This window comes from Hevea brasiliensis, chromosome 5, assembly GCF_030052815.1.
Source record: "Hevea brasiliensis isolate MT/VB/25A 57/8 chromosome 5, ASM3005281v1, whole genome shotgun sequence".
Lineage (NCBI taxonomy): Eukaryota > Viridiplantae > Streptophyta > Magnoliopsida > Malpighiales > Euphorbiaceae > Hevea > Hevea brasiliensis.
In genome coordinates this window covers 112,045,300-112,064,781 of record NC_079497.1, presented here as the reverse complement: position 1 = coordinate 112,064,781, position 19,482 = coordinate 112,045,300, and the positions used below count along the sequence as shown (strand labels likewise).

General features: G+C 29.4%; 2 protein-coding genes across 3 annotated transcripts; one reads left to right on the top strand and one right to left on the bottom strand.

Moving 5' to 3' along the window:
- The first annotated feature begins 5,944 nt into the window (after positions 1-5,944).
- Positions 5,945-13,410, top strand: LOC110638574 (polyadenylation and cleavage factor homolog 4). 2 transcript variants are annotated; one of them, XR_002491709.2, is made up of 8 exons: positions 5,945-6,767; positions 7,954-8,055; positions 8,345-8,602; positions 8,977-9,102; positions 9,195-9,656; positions 10,127-12,043; positions 12,793-12,886; positions 13,111-13,410. XR_002491709.2 is itself a non-coding variant. In XM_021789171.2 (7 exons), exons 1-7 carry the CDS (start codon positions 6,390-6,392, stop codon positions 12,805-12,807), a joined length of 3,258 nt encoding a protein of 1,085 aa, XP_021644863.2. In that variant the 5' UTR covers positions 5,945-6,389; the 3' UTR covers positions 12,808-13,410. The 2 variants fall into 2 exon arrangements, 1 of the variants encoding a protein (XP_021644863.2); XM_021789171.2 differs by having other exon boundaries at positions 12,793-13,410.
- Positions 13,411-14,376: 966 nt separating this feature from the next.
- Positions 14,377-15,130, bottom strand: LOC110638567 (putative phytosulfokines 6). Its single transcript, XM_021789167.2, has 3 exons — positions 14,961-15,130; positions 14,809-14,870; positions 14,377-14,691 (listed from the first exon to the last, which is right to left on the bottom strand). The coding sequence occupies exons 1-3, from the start codon at positions 15,052-15,054 to the stop codon at positions 14,575-14,577; spliced, it is 273 nt and encodes a 90-aa protein (XP_021644859.2). The 5' UTR covers positions 15,055-15,130; the 3' UTR covers positions 14,377-14,574.
- Positions 15,131-19,482: the final 4,352 nt, after the last annotated feature.

Sequence of the window (19,482 nt, the reverse complement as noted above, 5' to 3'; positions counted from 1 at the left end):
AAAACTCCGATTGAGGTGATCCAAAAATGAGAATACACTTAAGACAATAAGGAACATTTTCTATGAAGGAAGTTTTATCAAATTCCAACAGTAGACTGACCAATGAAACAGTGCAACTTCGGAGAACCAAAACTGAAAATTGGCAATTTTGCCAAAATGACCTAAGCTTTAAACAAATGACCAAAACCAACAAGTTTGGTGACCAAAATGTGGTATGTGGGTGAATTTGGAGTTCCCATACCTATTAAGCCTTAGAAAGTCAATAATTTGACTTGAATAGTGCAGTGAATAGTAACCCGAAACACAAAAATTTCGAGAACGTCGAATTTAACACGTTAGAGCTAGGTAAATGTGAAGTTAAGTTTATTTTGGATTTATTTTAAGTTTTAGTACTGAAACATTGGAAAATTTAGTGTTTCAGTGGAAAAGAATACCGGGACAGAACCCGAGGAGTCGAGTCAAGGCCAACAGGCGACTCGTTTGAGGTTTGTGCACAACATATACTTTTATAATCATCTTTTGCATAATATTTTGAATAATGTGAAATATTGGATTATAGTATTTTTATGATGTTTGATTTAAATTGTGAAAGCTATTGTGTATATTTGAAATGACAATGTTTAGTAAATTGTTAAGATAAGTTTTGAAACCACAGTGTCATGACCATATATTTGAACACCTCACTAGCACGACTGGTGGGGGTAATTAGTTTCGAATTTTGATTCCTTCTCTGGAGAAGTGTTGAGGTGTGCCAGTAGAAGAGGATGTGAATGGATATCCATATATTTGAGCTAGCTAGCCTGTGATATGATTTCTCTTTAGCCTCTGGCTATTGAGATTCATGTGATTTCTCTTTAGCCTCTGGCTATTGAGATTCTATTTGTTTCGAATGGCGTGATCTAACTGTGGGTTTTATGAAATGTGTTTTGATACTTTGAAATGAATTTGGTTTACATGTAAAATCTTACAATGCATTATTGTATTTAATTTTCATGTTTAGCCAAATTTTTGAATGAATGTGCTTTAAGTTTTGCATAAAGATTATTTTAGTATATTGTGCACCACTGAGTCCTAGTACTCGTGATAGCTTTTATCATTGCCACAGAATACAGAGACTAGAGGAGCAGCAGATCGAAATACGAGAATTGAGGATCGCTCGCTTTGAAGTCTTGTATAATTTATACCCTAATCAGAATACTTCTTTTGATGTATATATTGCACATAAATATATGGACATGTAAAAATGGGTCTTGAGCACTTGTACACAAATTTGTATGAAGTTTGTAATAAAGTTTAGTTTGTGTTTCTTTTGATATAAATTTGTAAGGTTGTGTATAAATTATTTTGTTTTTAATGAAATATGTATGATATTGATTGACAGTATTTTGAGAACTATTGAACTTGTGAATTTTGAGAAATTGATTAAGTTTGATTGTGAAACCGAAGTAGTGTTTGAGAAAATCTTTTAGAAGTGCTTTTACAGTATTTGAAGAACGGTTTTCTCAAAATACGAGGAAACTCACAAAATTTCTATAGAATTTGCGAAAAACTAAAATGGACCAAAAATATTAACTAGTTTTAATTTTAACTAAATGTTTTAAATGCCTATTAGAAAATGCTCACCACTTATCAAAAATAAGAAAATTGTTTTAAAATCCCTTGTAGGGTACTTAATGAGTTATCGGTAGGTGAAGTTCGGTAGTTCATTAGGTATTCTACGGGATCATGTTATGCCTTACAGAGGGGTAAGGTGTGACAGGATCAGCTCCTATATATGTATTGCTTGATAGTATTAGTGTGTGAGTGCTCCAAATTGCCTTTTTGCTGTTATGATATGAATTGTATAAAATTTTGACGATGTTGCATTTCACTCCACATGGTGCATTAGCTTTAGATAGCTATAGAGATTATGGTTAAAATTGGTATTTACTCTCTAAGTTGAACGCTCACTCATGTTCATCTATTTTTCCAAGTTACAGGAGGATTATTTGTTGTGGCTAACCTGCTCTTTTTTTTCGCAGGTCCATTAATAGTATTTAATGCATTTTGTCCAATTGAGTTAAATTTTAGACTCCGCATGTGCTAGAAGTACTTATTTTTATAAAAATTATAAAAGTTATGTTGGACCTATAAAATTATTAACTGTATGCATGACGGTATTGAATTAGCGAGCTGAGCTCTCATTTGAGTTGTGATATTTTAATTATGTAGAGGATGAGCTAAGCTCCCCAATTTATTATATATTGTGTTTACAGGTCGGGCGAGTCAAAAACTCTCCGTTGAATGGTTTATTTTATGGTCGGACTCTATCCGGTTGAATTCTTGAAATTGGGCCCAAATGGGTCTTAGAATTGGGTTAAAGAATAATTAGGTTTACTACGGGTTTCGGGGGCTTTAGGCTGGCCCAGGTCATAGTGCCGGTCTGGCCCATAAGTTGGGTCGTGGCAGGTTCAAACCAAAGTCAAAATTAGAACAAATAACTTGAAAATTAAGTTTAATTTAAAAAATAATCAAAAATCAAAACTATCGATTTGAATCGAACCGAACTGAAATAGAGCGGTTTGATTCAATTTTTTATCCATTTTAATTCGGTTCGGTTTTTTAAAATATGTAATTCGATTTTCATGATTTAATTCAATTCGATTCGATTTGAACCGAATGCTCACCCCTATTTATTATAAACATATAAATATACTGCTTCAACGGTATTAGAATCACTTTTAAAATTGTAAAATCTCAAATTTAATTCTTAATAAAACTGATTATATATGAAAATGCTGCCATAATAATAATAATTATAATAATAATAATAATAATAATAATAATAATTATTATTATAATAATAATAATAATAATAATAATAATAATAATAATTATTATTATTATTATTATTATTATTATTATTATTATTATTATTAATTAAGGTATAATTCAAGAGAAATACATTATGATAGTGTATTGAATATGAATCGCATTTTTGTGTTCAAACGACCCCCTCCTTTGGATTGGCGCTAAGTTGAATACATACGGGCTTTTAAGTTAAGTAGGGGTGTGCAAACGGTCGGTTCGGTTCCGAACCGAATCGAACCAATAAAACAGAAAATCAAAAATAAAAAATTTTAAAAATCAAACCGAACCGATTGATAAGAGAAAATCGAACCGAATCGAACTGATAAATATCGGTTTGGTTCGGTTTTAAACCGATCAAACCGAAATTTATAAAATTTCATATTTTTAACATTAAATCTAAATAATAAAAACATAAAAAAAAAAAAATTAGAAATCAAAACTCAAAAATCTTAAGGTTCGGTTCGGTTTTCTTTGATTTTGGTTCGGTTCGATTCAATTTGGTTTGATTTTTTTATTTCTTATATATATTAATAATTTCAGTTCGGTTCGGTTTTTTTGATTTTTTTATGAAAATAACCAAACCGAACCGATTAATCCGAAATTATCAAAATTATAAATCGAATCGAACCGATTAAAATTTAAAACCGAATCGATTAAACCGAATTAATCGATTCGGTTCGATTTTTCGATTTAAACTGAAAATTGCACACCCCTACTTTTAAGGGTGATTGTAGGTTAGCTTATGCAAGGGCGGTGGGAAGGGGACTAAGGAGAGCCTTGCCTCTCTCTTAATAATTTGTATTTATTATAATATTAGTACATTCCCTGAGCTTTTTGTGGAGAGGGTAAAGCTTACTCAACCTTTAATTTAAGATGTATTTTGGTGGAGTTCAATATTTTTAATGTGGATGAACTTATCGAGAGGACAATATCTCTTTTTAATGCCTTCGCGTACAGTTTTAATTTCCTGAATCTCGCTAAAAATCAGAATTTCAATTCTTACTAAAAATCATAATTGAATCAAAATTTTAATATAATTCAAGTTTGGTATAATTCTCAAATTTTCAATTATAATTCATTTTAATACGATTTCAATTCGATTATCAATTCTTGAAATAATTTTATATAATAATTTTCATAAAAATAATATTTAGTTAATATTTAAATTTAAATTTTAATTATTAATATATAATATATCGTATAATATATATTTCAGTAATTTATTAATTATATAATATTTAACTGTAAAATACATATATAATTTATTATTAGTGCACATGTATTATATCTTTTAACTAATTATTAAGGCCTACAAAAAATGATAAATGTTTGGGTCAATTCATATTTATATTCATGAATTCAATTTGTGTATGAAATAGTCAAAACTTTAATATTTATCACAATTGTATGAAAAAGAGGTAAAAATAAATTTGAAAAGTTAATGATAAATTATAATATAGTAATCGATATTTTATTTGATTAAATCATCATGAATTAAACTTTATATTTAAAAAGAAAATTTATCTTATATCTATTTAAATTGAAATTTTATACTAAAAATATTTTTATTAATTGAAATTAACTTAGTTATCTTTTGAATCAAACTAAATAAATTTATGTATCCAAACATAAGGTGTAAAATAAATTCATATATTTTTCAAAGCAATTTTGAAAATAATATTAATTGAAAATAATGTAGTCTATATAATTTATAGGCATTTATTAAATAAAATATATATTTTATATATAATTTATTTTAATTAATATATATATTTTATTTAATATATGTTATAATTTATAATATACCGAGCTTAAATATATTTTTTTTTACTGATTTTTTTCCTTTTATTTATTTTCCTTGTGAAGAAAATGTTAGAATTGTAGAACTATGTATATTATTGTATTGAGCATTTTATTTTTCACTTCTCTTAATTAAAATTTGAAGTCATTAATGGGTTTTTTAAAATTTTAATAAAAAATTAGTGAAAAAAAATTATATTTAAATTTAATTTATCATTAATTGTAGTATTTATTAAATAAAATACATATATTAATCAAAGCAAACTAACTTCAATTAATAAATATATTTTTTAGTATAAAATTTCAATTAAAATAAATATAAAATATATTTTCTTTTAAATATAAATTTAATCAATTGATTAAATATGCTAAATGTTTATAATAAATCAAATTACATCCAAAATTTTTATTTATTAATCAAATAAAATTTCAAGTACTATATTATAATTTATCGTAAACTTTTCAAATTTAATTTCACACACATAATTATAATAAATCCCAAAGGTTTAATTATTTCGCACATAAATTAAAATTATGAAAATAAATATGAATTAACTAAAATTCTTGATATTTTTGATATAATTGTCTATTTATTAATTATATAATATTTAATTATAATATATAAATATAGTTATTAATTAAGCACATATATAATACAATAATATACTTATATTTAAGGAATATAAAATAATTTAATATATTTATAATTAAAATTATGAAAAATTTTAAAAATAAAATGAAATATTAAATTATGTTTAATCGATAACTATATGTATAATAATACATTATATAAATATAAAAAAAATATAAACACGGGTATTGATTTAGTTACAGCGCTAATCAATGGGTCGTTTACACAGGCTATAGCTTAGCTTTAATATTTGGTCCTTTTTCATTATTAAAAAAATTAATAAACTAATAAATATTTATTCATAAAATTTTATTATAACATTTTTTTATTTAACATACCATTATAATTAATGAGCTACAATATATTTTTTTTATTATAATTATAAATAATTAAATTAGGAGACTCGGATTTAAAGTCTCCACACATACATCATAATATTTTAATAATTTTATTATATTTTAAAAATAATTTTTAAAAATAACTAAATTGTTATATTTATTAAAAATGTTTAAAATAAAATAATAAAATTAAAATTTAGGTTATTTTTTAAGATTGTTTTTAAAATATAATAAAAATTTTAAAATATTATGATATTAAAAAAATTTAGAATAAAATAATAAAATCAAAATTTAGGTTATTTTTAAAAATCGAAAGACAAAATTATTAATTTAGGATTGAATAATAATTCTTAACAATAAAAAGGAAGTCCCTCTCTTGCCATTCATCGGCGCTCGTTGTCTGAAAACGAGCTTCACTCTCTATTCCCTGCCTCTTCCCTTCTCCCCTTTCTCTCTTATGTATCGATTTTCACAGTTCCCTGTTTTCAATTTTGATTAATCTATCGCTTTATGTAGATTAGCTTATTCTTCTTGTATCGTAATTCTCTGTGTATAAATTAGGGCTAGGGTTTTATTTTTTTCTTTCTCTTTTTTTTTTTTTTGTTAATTTTTCCCTTCCAGCTTCTTATAAGCTTTTAATGTTTATCTTGTGGTTTTTGTTTTTTTAATTTATGGGTTTCAATTTTGATGGTATTTGCCATGTAATGAAGAGTGGATTGGGGATTTGGAACTAGGGTTAGGGTTTTTATTTTATTTTGTTTTGTGTTGTCATGGAAATGGAGAGTACTCGTAGATCCTTCGATAGATCAAGGGAACCGGGCTTGAAGAAACCTCGATTGGCCGAAGACCAAACAAGCCTTAATGCTCGACCTTTCCCTCAGAGGCCTGCTGCAGCACTACCACCATCATCTTCTGCGAGGTTGAGGGTTACGACCGATAGAGACTCAGAGGGCAATGATTCAAGCCGTGGCGGCGCGTACCAGCCGCAATCACAGCAATATCAGGAGCTTGTGAGCCAGTACAAGAGAGCTCTTGCTGAGCTCACTTTTAATTCGAAGCCTATAATCACTAACTTGACTATTATTGCTGGCGAGAATCTCCATGCAGCGAAGGCGATTGCTGCCACTGTCTGCGCTAACATTCTTGAGGTGATCCCCAGTTTTGATTATATTTTGGTTATGGCGCCCGGTTGTTGATTGAATTGATTGTAAAGTAGAATTATTCAATAGCTCCAAATGAAGAATAGTAGTAATCTTGTAAATGCAGATTAATGACAACTTGTTGAGATCCAGCATGTTTACTCTTTCTGCGGTTTTATGAGAATTGTTAAGCGTTAACGGGATGATATCTTAGACGCGAATTATGTCACCCTTTCCATTGGATTGCCTGTACCAACTTGGGGATTTTGTTGTATGGATGCGTCCAAAGGGCCCAAACCCTCCACGTAGCAAATAAATTTAATTTGTAAAGTTTTGGATGCCTTCTGCTAATTCATTATGTATAATAGCACAACCCGTTTGCATAATCTATATTTTGGAGTGGATATTGAGCAGTCAGTACATTTTTTTTTTTGAAGTTTACATGCAAAGAAAGCCAGCTTTCTGTGTGAATATGGATGTTGTGGAAAAAGTTGTGCTTTGTTTGCATCCGGATCAATTCATTATACCCATGTGCATTTTCTATTTTCGTATTCAAGATAATGGTATCATTCCTCTGTGTTGAATGCAGTAATTTTTTTATAGATGAATTTAAAATGCATTTTTATCCTTCTTTTTTTAACTTTTATGCTAGCACTTAACATTTCTTCTTCTATAGTTCTGCTGAGGCTGGTGGGACTCTCTTCATTTTCTATTAGTCCTGCAGGCAAGCTTAATTTTGTGTGGAGTTTTCATTCAGTACCCTACTTAGAAGTGCAGCAAGGAATACAACAGAACTGGAATTGGTTAATAAAACAGGAGTAAAGGAATGTTTCAATTTAACAAACAAGTCTGGAGTTGGTTCTGCTTGAAACTTACTTTCATAGAATAATGAAAGCTTAGTTTCTTATTAATGAATATGGTGCACCTGTCTTCGGAACTTCATTCTTTCTTTTGTGGTTATATTATCATTTTTGTGGATATTACCATTATTCCATGTTCTCCTAGTAATTTATGGGAAAAGAAAGGGTTAATATGGATGAAAACTGCAGTTGTTTTGAACTTTTTCTGACTTGCTATGAATATATGAATCTCAGTCTCTTTTTTTTTCCTTCCTGGTTTTGGTTTTAGGCCATTGCTCTCGCTTTGTGTAACTTTGCCTCTTCCTATCATATCTGATCATGAAAATAACTTGCAGGTTCCCAGTGAACAAAAGCTGCCATCACTTTATCTTTTAGACAGCATTGTAAAGAATATTGGGAGAGATTACATAAAATATTTTGCTGCCAGACTACCAGAGGTTAGATTTTTGTTCTAAGACACGTCTTTCTGATAAATGATGCATGTCATTTTATAAAGAATGTTACTTGCAAGAATACTTGAGAATGCTATGTCATGGAAATTTAATGTTAGAAGTTATCAATGTAATTTCTTTTTACATATAGTTATTGCAATCTCTTGTGGGATCATTTGTTCATTCACCAAGTGCACGTCTTTTTCGTAGCAATTACTCAATCTATGTTCTTCCGATGCTATATGCTTGCTTTTCCGAATGGTTTTATTTTGTAGTCATTCTTTATGCATTTTAGGTATTCTGCAAGGCCTACAGGCAGGTTGATCCTCCTGTGCATTCAAGTATGCGGCATCTTTTTGGAACTTGGAAAGGAGTTTTCCCTCCTCAGTCACTTCAGGTGATTGAGAAGGAACTTGGCTTTGCTTCTGCAGTTAATGGTTCATCTTCTGGTGCTGCAACATCTAGGCCTGATGCTCAGTCAAGGCGCCCACAACATAGCATTCATGTTAACCCTAAGTACTTGGAAATACAGCGTCTTCAGCAGTCAGGCAGGGTCAGTGGAATTCATCAATCATATTTAATATTGTTGACTTTTGGATATTTCTTAGTATCTATAACAAACTATCTGATACCTTGCAGTCAAGATTATGATTTTGTAAAGTTCATGTATGTAGGTTCTAACTGATAAGGATATTTCTCATTTAGATATGTAAAAATTTCATAAGAAATTCGCAAAAGATATTGAAACCATCATTCTGATCTTACATTGGTTCACTGTTATTGCATTTAATGTTTGTGCCTTTAATATATTTTTATGTTGACATTCTAAAGTGATTGATAATTTATCTTTGTTTAAGGAAACCATTGTTTTTATACTAAATTTTTATCGTACTTATGTTCTTTTCTGTTTGTTCCTGTGTGATGAAGGCAAAAGGAATGGCTAATGACTTGACTGTTCCTATAGCCAACTCAACTGAGGATACGGAGAGGCCGGAGAGAGCGGCTGTTATTGGTGCTGGACACTCATGGGTGGATCCTTCTGTTAAAATGCATGTATGTGAAGGTTTCCCCACTTCCGCCTGATTGGATTCAAATTATGATACTATTTCTATTTGTCTTTGGCTCATGATATAGTTAATTTTCAGAACATTCAACATTCTCATAGAGAAACATCAAGTGAACCTGTTCAGGAGAAGAAAATTGGTGCGATATACGGAGATGTTGAATATAGCTCTGACATTTCAAGGAACTCGGGCTTGGGAATTGGAAGAACGGGTGGAAGGGTTGCCGAGCAAGGATATGAAAAACCCTGGTTTGGAGCTGGCAACAGGGTCACAGAAACAATACCTGGCCAAAGAAATGGTTTCAGTGCGAAGCATGGATTTCCAAATTTCTCAACATCAAAGTCTGCTAATGTTGATTTGCATCTACAGCCAACACAGGGCATTGTAAGTAAAAGCAGCAGTGCGATGTCTGATAGCTGGAAAAACTCTGAGGAGGAAGAGTTTATGTGGGATATGCCTTCTAGGTTATCAGATCAGGATGCAGCCAATCCTTCTAATAACTCCAGGAAAGACCGTTGGACTCCTGATGATTTAGAGAAATTGGTAAGACTGAATGATTTAAGAACCTATTCTTAAACTGACTTTTGATCCTTTCTACTTATGCCTTCGTTGAATTCATTGAAATTATCATTGTAGCAAAGTAATGTATTCCTTGAATAAAAATTTAGAGAACTTACATTGGAGGTGGAAAATATACGAAAACTATTCCTTAATCCCAAACTAGTTGGGGTCAGTTATACGGATCCTTTTTTGCCATTTAGATCCGTTTGAAAATATAATTGAAACTTTTATTGAATGTTGCTATGAGAAATTCTTAACTGAGGTCTGCCTGCAGTGTCCATAAGGCGTCCTAAATCCTAATCTTGTAATTGTTGAGCTCAACTTTTAAGGGCTAGGAAGGATTTTGCTCACTGTTGATAGTATAGTTTTTTTTGTCCCAACAGTCTGTGAATTGTGGCTGATGCAAGTCCTTGTTATGATTGATTTTTCTTGTCTATTTTATCCATGTGCAGGGGTTTGACAATCATCTCAGAAAACCACTGAGTGCACATGAGGTTTTGTCAAGGTTTGATAGAGAAACTTCTGCTGATTCTCTATCCACTGAACAGAAAGAACAAGTTTCTTTTGGGCGCCATTTGTCCTCCCCATGGCGACTAAAGGAGTTGAATCTAACCGATGGGCCAATAATTTCTGGGAATTCTACTATGAATACAGGTCAAACAGAGGGATACTCTGCCACTCTTGGCGGGTTGCCTGTGAAAGCAAGTTCCTCTTTGCCCAGAATGGTAGTTCGACCACATATGGGAACCTCAGGGTCTGTGTTATCAGCAAACACATTATTAGGGTCAGGTCAACAAAGGATTCAGTCGCTAGGAGCAGCATCACCATCTGGACAGTCACCATTGCGCCAACATCCACCCTCACCTTCATTTCCAGCACGTTATCCACATAAGCAATTGCAAAATTCAGTGGAGCAAGACCTGTCTCGTCCTGATTACAAGGCACATCAATTGTCAGGGAATTTAGTTTCTTCAAATGTTCAGCTTGGTAACTTGCAAAAACTGCAGCCTGAAGACTTGCCAACTTCATCTCCTTCACCACCTTTTCAACGAAGTCGCCAGAATCCTATTTTGCAGCCAAGACAAGCAGACACCAAACAGCCTGAACCCTCTGATCAGATTCAAAGGACACTATTAAATCTAGTTCCCAAAGTTGGTACTCCATCAACTTCTGGAAGTTCTACCCCAGATCATTCATCTCCACTTAGTGCAGAAACTTCAGGACAATCAAACACAAGTAGTTTGTTGGCTGCCGTTATGAATAGTGGAATCCTCTCCAATATAACCACTGTTGGCCTTACTAATAAAAGTTTTCAGGATGTTGGTAAAAATCCATCAGAGTCGAGCATTCAGCCTCCTCTTCCAAGTGGGCCTCCCCCTCCTCAATTAACATCTTCTGGGACAAGGGTTGCATCAGCATCAGCTCCTTTGTCACATGATGTCACATTAGTTGCCTCAAATGTTTCTGAGAGGAAAGAAGAGCAACCACCACTGCCTCCTGGTCCTCCACCTTCATCTTTACAAGCTTCAAATGCAGTGAATAATGTAGCTAATCCAATATCAAATCTTTTAAGCTCATTAGTTGCCAAGGGTTTGATATCTGCATCAAAGTCGGGGACATCGTCTCCCGCACCACCTCAGTTGCCTACTCAATCAGAGACACAGAACCCGAGCATCACTAACTCTAGCAACACATCAACTTCTTCTCTTCCAGTTTCTTCTGCTGTTTCTCATTCATCCACCACAGATGAAGTGTCGTTGCCCAAATCTGATGCTAAAAACTCTGTTGTGTTGTCTGAACCCACATCAGCAGAGACAAAAAGTCTCATAGGATTGGAGTTCAAGTCAGATGTAATTCGAGAATTGCATCCACCTGTTATAAGTTCACTCTTTGATGATCTTCCGCATCAATGCAGCATATGTGGCCTTAAACTTAAGCTTAAAGAAAGGCTTGATAGGCACCTGGCGTGGCATACTTGGAGGAAGCCAGAACAAGATGATATGAGTAAGGTTACAAGGAGATGGTATGCTGGGTTAGGGGACTGGGTTACTGGAAAGGTAGAGCTTCCATTTGGAACTGAGTCTTCTGTTTACACAGATGAATTAACAGGGTCAATCAATGAAAATGAACCTATGGTTCCTGCAGATGAAGATCAGTGTGTATGTGTTTTGTGTGGTGAGCTGTTTGAAGATTATTATAGTTATCAGAGGAAGAAATGGATGTTCAAAGCAGCAGTGCACTTGACACTTGCTTCAAGGGATTGTGGGATAGGAACTACAAGTGAGAATGCTGAGGGTCCAATTGTGCATGTGAATTGCATATCAGAAAGCTCAATTTATGACTTGGGACTGGCAAGCGGTATTGAAATGGTAAGGCATTTTATCTTAGAAAAGCTTTCTAATATTGGGACTTGGAACTGTAGCTATTGAAAGATTTTGCTGAACATTTGTTTTTACCGCCTGATATATTGATGACATACGGGCTCATTCTCTGATACTAAGTGATTTGTCATGTTCTTCCCGTTTGACATTTTGTTGTGTAGCTTTGCTTACTTGACTTATTGTGCTTGACTTTGGTGGCTTACTGGCTAACTGTTCCAATATTGAGCATGATGCCTTGGCAAAGTTCTGATCTGTATTTACAATTGGTTAACCATATTTAGAATGACTACTAAAAGGTTTTGTTAATAATTCAATCTTAATGCATTTCATTTTCACTTGCACTGTATCTTAATAATTCCTGTAAGTTTCTAAAGTCTGGCAGAAGTCACTCTCTACTAATTCATTGTTTTTTTCTTTCTAAATTTTTCTGTGGTCCTACTTCCATTTCTAGCAATATAGATTTGTGAGGATTGCGTACCATTTGAAAATATTTAATTCCTTGTCTATAATATAAATTTTGATGATCAGTTAGTTTGGAATGTTGTGTCAGGACAATTCCCGCTAGCAGGCTTAAAAATCTTTATTGTCAGCATCACTCCTACTGTGAAATTACTTATGATATTATTGCTATTAAAATAATTCTATGTCCACTATTTGTTTCATCATTAATTTTCCTATTTGGTGTTGATTTGTTTGTTTTTGCCGGATGATTGATGGAATCTTTTACTTTTTGGTAGGATAAGGATGGATAATGCCTAGATTTGAAAACAAGACACCAGGACTGATTGGCAGGTACAAGCATACTGGAATTTCAGGTGTACCGTGCAGAAGGTTTGTGAATGGGCATATGATGCTAATTTTATTGTGCATCAAAATGATGCTGAGAGCTGTCTTGTAATATTCCCGCTTGTTTTTATCTTTTTTTAGTCCTATTTCCCCCTATTTATAGTCTAATAGAAATATATATAAATGCCAGATAGTTTACACCTCAACTTTCTTCACTAATGTGGTTGATGTGTTGTTCTTTTTATGTGTTGTTTTTGAATTTACGGAAGCGGGTTTGCACTCAATACCATCGTCAGATGCCAGTGACAGAAGGAAACCATTTCTCATTCAGCTCCCCAATTGGCTTTATGGGTCTTCGTATCACTAGAATAGAAATGAAGCTGCTGCTTTCTTTTCTTATTTTTCTTTTTTTTTTTTTTAATCAGTTTTGTCTTTTCTTCATTTCCTTTTTGAATATTTGGTATGGCAATGTTGGTGCATCGATTCTTATATGGTTTGTTAGTGAGACTCGGACAGTAATGATGTATTATGCGTCTTGTTTTCCCAACTCTTGAAAATTGCTTTGTTCCTATCGGCCTCTTGGTGTAGTGCTTTTTCTTGAATGGATGGTTCTCTATTAAAACTATTGTTCCTTGGTCTGGTTTTACTTGTTTCCCTTGGTCAGGCGTTTTACAAAAGCTTGCTGCATTTAAATATTCAAATTGGATAAAAAGAACGGGATGCGTTATTCTCCTGGAAAATTTCTGTGGTCTTGGATTTGAGGCAGGCAAACTTCAATGGGCATGATTAGTTTAAAATCTGACTGACCACAAGGCTCTTGATTGGAGAACGAACTGTAGGGCAGAAAACATATTTCTGGGATGGATGCGGAAGTCCAAAAATGAGGTTCAATCCAGATATGTTGACAACATAATCCCACGGCGGAGAATCTATCAAGTCGTTGGGCTCTTGAGGGTTGAAAGGGTAGTCATTGCTGAGATACTGGAATGGTAGTGTGAAACTAGGAAGTAATGAGGTTTAGAACGTTTCAAGAATGTGGATTTACGTGTGGAATTTCCATCAAGTCCACATCAGGGTGAAAAGGAAGAGTGTTATTATTGGGAGTTTTCCTTCTTTTGATTATGTGGTTCATGATGGCAACACTACCGTAACAACTACATATTAAAATTGGAATGGATTATATGAGTTATGTTTCACAATGATTATGTGAATTATGTTTCACAATTTAATTTTATTAGATACAGATTTGTTAATATCATTTTCCATGAAAATCAAACTAGTTTTTACTATCTGGTAAGTTTTAAAGACACTTCATATTATATTATATCACCATGCTGTTTTCCCCTTTATTCTCTTTTTTGTCTTTAGGAGATGAGCTTTGGATATATTCTATTCTTCGTTGCGTAGCGTCAAAGCTCTTTCGTTTCCAGATCGCTTACTTAAAAATTAATATGGGAATAATTGCAAATTGAAACACAATAATGATAGAATAAAGAGCTCAATTATTTTGGATATTACATAAAATGGGAAAAAAATGAAAAAGATTCCCTTGTATTAATTCCTCTGGAAAATGGAAATCCACTTAATTAACTTTACCAACATCATCTCTACTGTTACAATACAAGGAGGGTATGAGACTAATTATATGGTAAAGTGAGTAATTAATTAATATAAACACTTAATTATAGTCCTATGTTATAATACATGTAATGAACTTTAGGCATCTCAAACTATTAAGGCTTCTTATGGTGTTGGGTGTAAATGTAATCCAAGTGAGCTTCTGCTACCATCCTTCTCTTGAGACACTCTTCATCTCCCTCTTCACATTCATATTCCTCTAACCCCATGAGCTGTAGTGAAAAATTAACAGAGAAAATACGAAAAAGATACAAAAGAATCAATAGAGGCCAATAAAAAAAAAAGGGAAAGTAATTAAAATAAATAATAAATTTATTTTAATTTCTTACAGTGGAAACATCTTCTTTTCTCTCTGTGAATGAACCATCAGTACTTTTCACCTCTTTTTCTTCTGTAAAAAAACGCATGAATATATAGAGAGAGAGAAAACAAAACTAAGAGGAAAGAAACTTGAAGATATATAGGTTGACCAATTAATTACCTTGTTTTGGGGGAAGATAGAGACGAGCAGATGTTGAGGATAGAAGGAGTAGAAGAAGAAGAAAGAAGATCAACACAAAAGAAATTGGCTTCATGATTGCTTTGGTGTGCCTGTTGTGCGTAAAAATCTAGCATATAGTAAGAAGGAGTAAGTAGTGCCAGAGGAAAGGCGGTGCGAGGTGGCTTATATAGCAGCGCACACGGAGAGACGAGCTTAGGGAAAGCGCACGCCCTTGATGAGGTCACTTGCGGTCCCACTCCCAAATGCAACTTACTAACACCAGGCCTACCCACCTCCCTTTTTTTATTCTCTAAAATTAGAATGAATTATTGTTAAAATTATAATAATTTTAATAAAATATTTATTTTTATATAATTTAATTTAAACATATTTCATAATTGATATAAAATTTTAAAGAATTAATTTATTAATAGATGGATCTATATTTATTTTTTTTATTACAGATTTATGCACATCAGTTCTTCTTTAATTTTTATTATTTTTTTAAAAATAATATATATATATATATATGAAACATAAAATTTTAAAATTTATTTCATAAATTCTATTTATTTAAATTTTTTAATTTAATAAAATATTATAATTTGATTATATAATTAATTGAATAAAATAAGGATATAAGTAGGGGAAGATAGAATTTGTGATAAGAAGTAGAAATGTTTGGCCAAATGGAATTCACAATTCACAAAGAAAAAGAGAAGAAAAGACAAGTTTGATTTCTTGGTTTTCAGTGTTGAATAGTAGTTTGGTTTGTGGCGTTGAATTAATTACTACAAGCTAATAATAGAGACAGTCAACAAGTCAACCTTGTAGACTGGTGTGGCCCACAGCTGTCTTCCATTCCGATTCCTTTTCCATTTCTTGCTTTACGCGATTCCCACGCGCTCTCCCTCTCTCTCCCTCACCAACATATTTCACTGCCTTGTGCCCACATTCATTTCACTTTTTTTTTTCACTCTCAAGGAAAAAATAAAATATTTTCTTTTATTGTTATTTTTTTTAAATTAAATTTATTATTTTATTTTAAAAAATAAAAATTAGTAAAACTTAAACCTTTTAATAATCTCATATAGAGTACATAATAATATTAATTACTGTATTATTAATTTAATATTTTTATAAATTTACAAATAATAAAATTAGAAAAAAATCCCTACATGCATTATTTTGATGTCATAAAATTTTATATGCTATGTATAGATATTAAAATTTAAAATAAAAGATTTATATTTAATTTTATTATAAATTATTGATAAATTATGAATTCCAAATAATACTATTTTTTTAATTTGTTAAGAACTCTTTTAAAGTGAATTTTAAATAATTCTATTCTATAAAGTATTTCAAATCCACATTCAAATAAAATATTATTATTTATAAGTGTAATATAAATTCATAATTTTAATCAATTGAAAAAATTTTATCAAATTTAAATATTATATTTTAAATTTTTTATCCAAACATAAAGAGATTGTATAAATTCATAACTTTAATCAATTAAAAAAAATTATAATTTTATCTAATTTAAATTTCACATTAAAGATAGCATATTTTTTGTATTTATTTGATTTTAATTGAGTTTTAAATTTAAAATTTAACTGTCTTAAAAATAATTTTAATAGTACTAATAAAATTTATTAATTTATAGAACATATTATTATTTATTAAAAAGAAAAAAAAAAGTAAGCAGTGAATTTATGGTCACAATCCTAACCCAATGGGACAAACTAATTATAGTGAAGGGAACTATCATCCACAGTTAATTTATAAGTGTAAATTAAAAATGAAATTTGATTTGATAGATTTGTCCAAAAGAATTAAATAAAAAATAAAATCTAAATTATCATGTTTTATATATTAAGATAATTATCTTGGTAATTAATTAATATTGCTAATCCTTTAATTTGACTTAACAGAGTTTTTGCTTTTTGACTCACTCAGTTTCCCACACATGAAAATATAAATCATTGCTAAATTAGAAGCATTTTCTATGCAATTAAGCAATTAATTAACACTAAACTTATATATTATATAGTTATAATGGTGCTGATGGTGATCATCATCAGCTTCCATTATTATTTTTGAAAAAGAAAATCACTAAAATAATCATATTGATTTATCTAATTCTTTTAATATTATCATATTGATTAAACTTAAAATTTTATTTAAAATTTTTTAAATTTTAAAAAATTATTATAATTTTATCTTTTTTTTAATATATTTGATTGATGTAATTTTATTAATATCATTAATTAATTTCAAACTTCATTTTTTTATATTCATGGTATATCAAAATTTTGAAAAATTTTCTCACGTAGTTGCTTAATTTTACAAGTTTTTCATAAAAGTCATAAAATTTTAATTTTTTTTATAAAATTTTAATTTGATTTCATAAAATTTTTTAATATTATAAATTAAAAATTTTTAAATTAATTTATTGATATTTCAATTATTTTATAAATAAAATTAGCTAACCAGTGATTGCTAATGTTGAAAAAATAGAGAAAGAGGATGAGTTTGGTAATGAGAGAGTAGTTGGATACATTTTATCGTATCCTTTTTTTTAATTAATAAAATAAGATAATTTTATTTGTAAAATAATTGACAAATAAATAAATTAACCTAAAAGTTTTTAATTTTTTATGAAAGTAATTTTAATGAAATAAAATTAAAATTTAATAGATTTTTTAAAAGAAATTAAAATTTAATAACTTTTATAAAAATACTCATAAAATTGAGTAATAAATCATAATATTTACCCCAAATTTTTTAATTGTTCAATTAAATTAGATTATTTTAATCACACAATTGTTTTCTTTCTTTACTACCACCAAATTTTAGCAGTATTTAACACACAATTATTATCAAAATAAATTTATGAAAGAGTTAATAAATATAATAACGTTGAATTTTTAATAATAGCTATAAATAAGTAATTTTTATAACTTTAGAAATTTTTACTAATTTTATCAAAATTGAAAGAAATAAATAAAATTATTAAAACACCATAAGACCTTTAAAATATAATTATCATATGTCTAATGATTTTGTAATATAAGATTCACCATAATCTATTATCTTTATATAATTTTCATAACTTTTTAGCTCTTTCATAATATAAAATTTATTAATTTTAATTTATCAGTAATTAAATAAATATTTTTAATCCTTTATGAGATTGATTAAGTACAAACCAAATAATTTACATTATCTGATAAAACACATTGTTTTTAATCAATGAAAATATTCAAATTTCAAGCTGCGACATATTTTATAAATGAGATTGGATATATTTTCAAGTGTAATTATTTAAATTTCATAATTTATAAAAATATTTAAATAAAAATAAGTGATTGGTTAAGCACAGTGTTTAAAGATCTCCTTTCATTTTTTCTGATTACAATGATGTAGTAGGAAAATTTAGAATTTCTAAATTATTATTATTATTATTATTATTATTATTATTATTATTATTATTATTTATGTAAATAATTTAAATATTATATTTATTTATTTAAAATCTTTTCTATTTTCTCCTATTATGACCTTGTTTGATAATATTAGCTATTTTAGTAGTTGTTAGTTATTTTAATAATTATCAATTATTTTATTAGCTAATATCTGTTAGATATTAATTATTAATAATTAGTTATTTATGTAGTTGTTAAAAGTGAAGCATTCAATAAAAATAATTATTATATTAATTATTAAATATAAAAATAATAATATAATTTTATTCACTTTAGTTAAAAATACTCTATCAACCTGTAAAAATTAAAAGAGATAATCTTTCATAAATTATTTTTTTAATTTTTAAATATTAATATAAATATTATATTATTAAATAATATAAATAAAAAAATTAATATTTTAATTTGATCAAAATATTAAATGCTAAAGCGGTTGGCGAACAAGCCTATATCTCTCTCCTTTTACACCCTTTAACTTAAAGTTTCCTTAGACTTCAGAGGCAACGGCGCACAACTTGCCTCACTTTTCATATATTCATTGGTCATACATCTTTGTCTGCCACTAATTTGCTTTTTTCTTTTTTTTTTCCTTAACAAAAGATATGACATTACTTTTTATTCCTTCAATTATTGAAAAATCTAACTTTCACTCCTAAACTTTTTAGTAAACTGTTCATTCTTTCCAAAAAAAAAATAATTTAATTTAATTCCAAATTGAAACTAATGAAATCAATGAAAAATTTTCAATAAAAAATTTTATATTTCATTTTTATTGAAATTTTCCAAAATTTTGATTTATTATATTGACTCCTATTATCAGACTCTTCAATTGGATTCTCTCATTTTTTATTAAATAATGTCTTGACTAAAAAGTTTATAATCAATTTGATATTAATTTCAATATAACTATTTTAGAAATATATTATTAAAAATATAAACAAATCATTAATAAAAAAGAAATGTAAATAAGACGATAATAAATAAATATTAAGTTTAACAACATTAACTTTAAAATTATTAAAATTTTGATA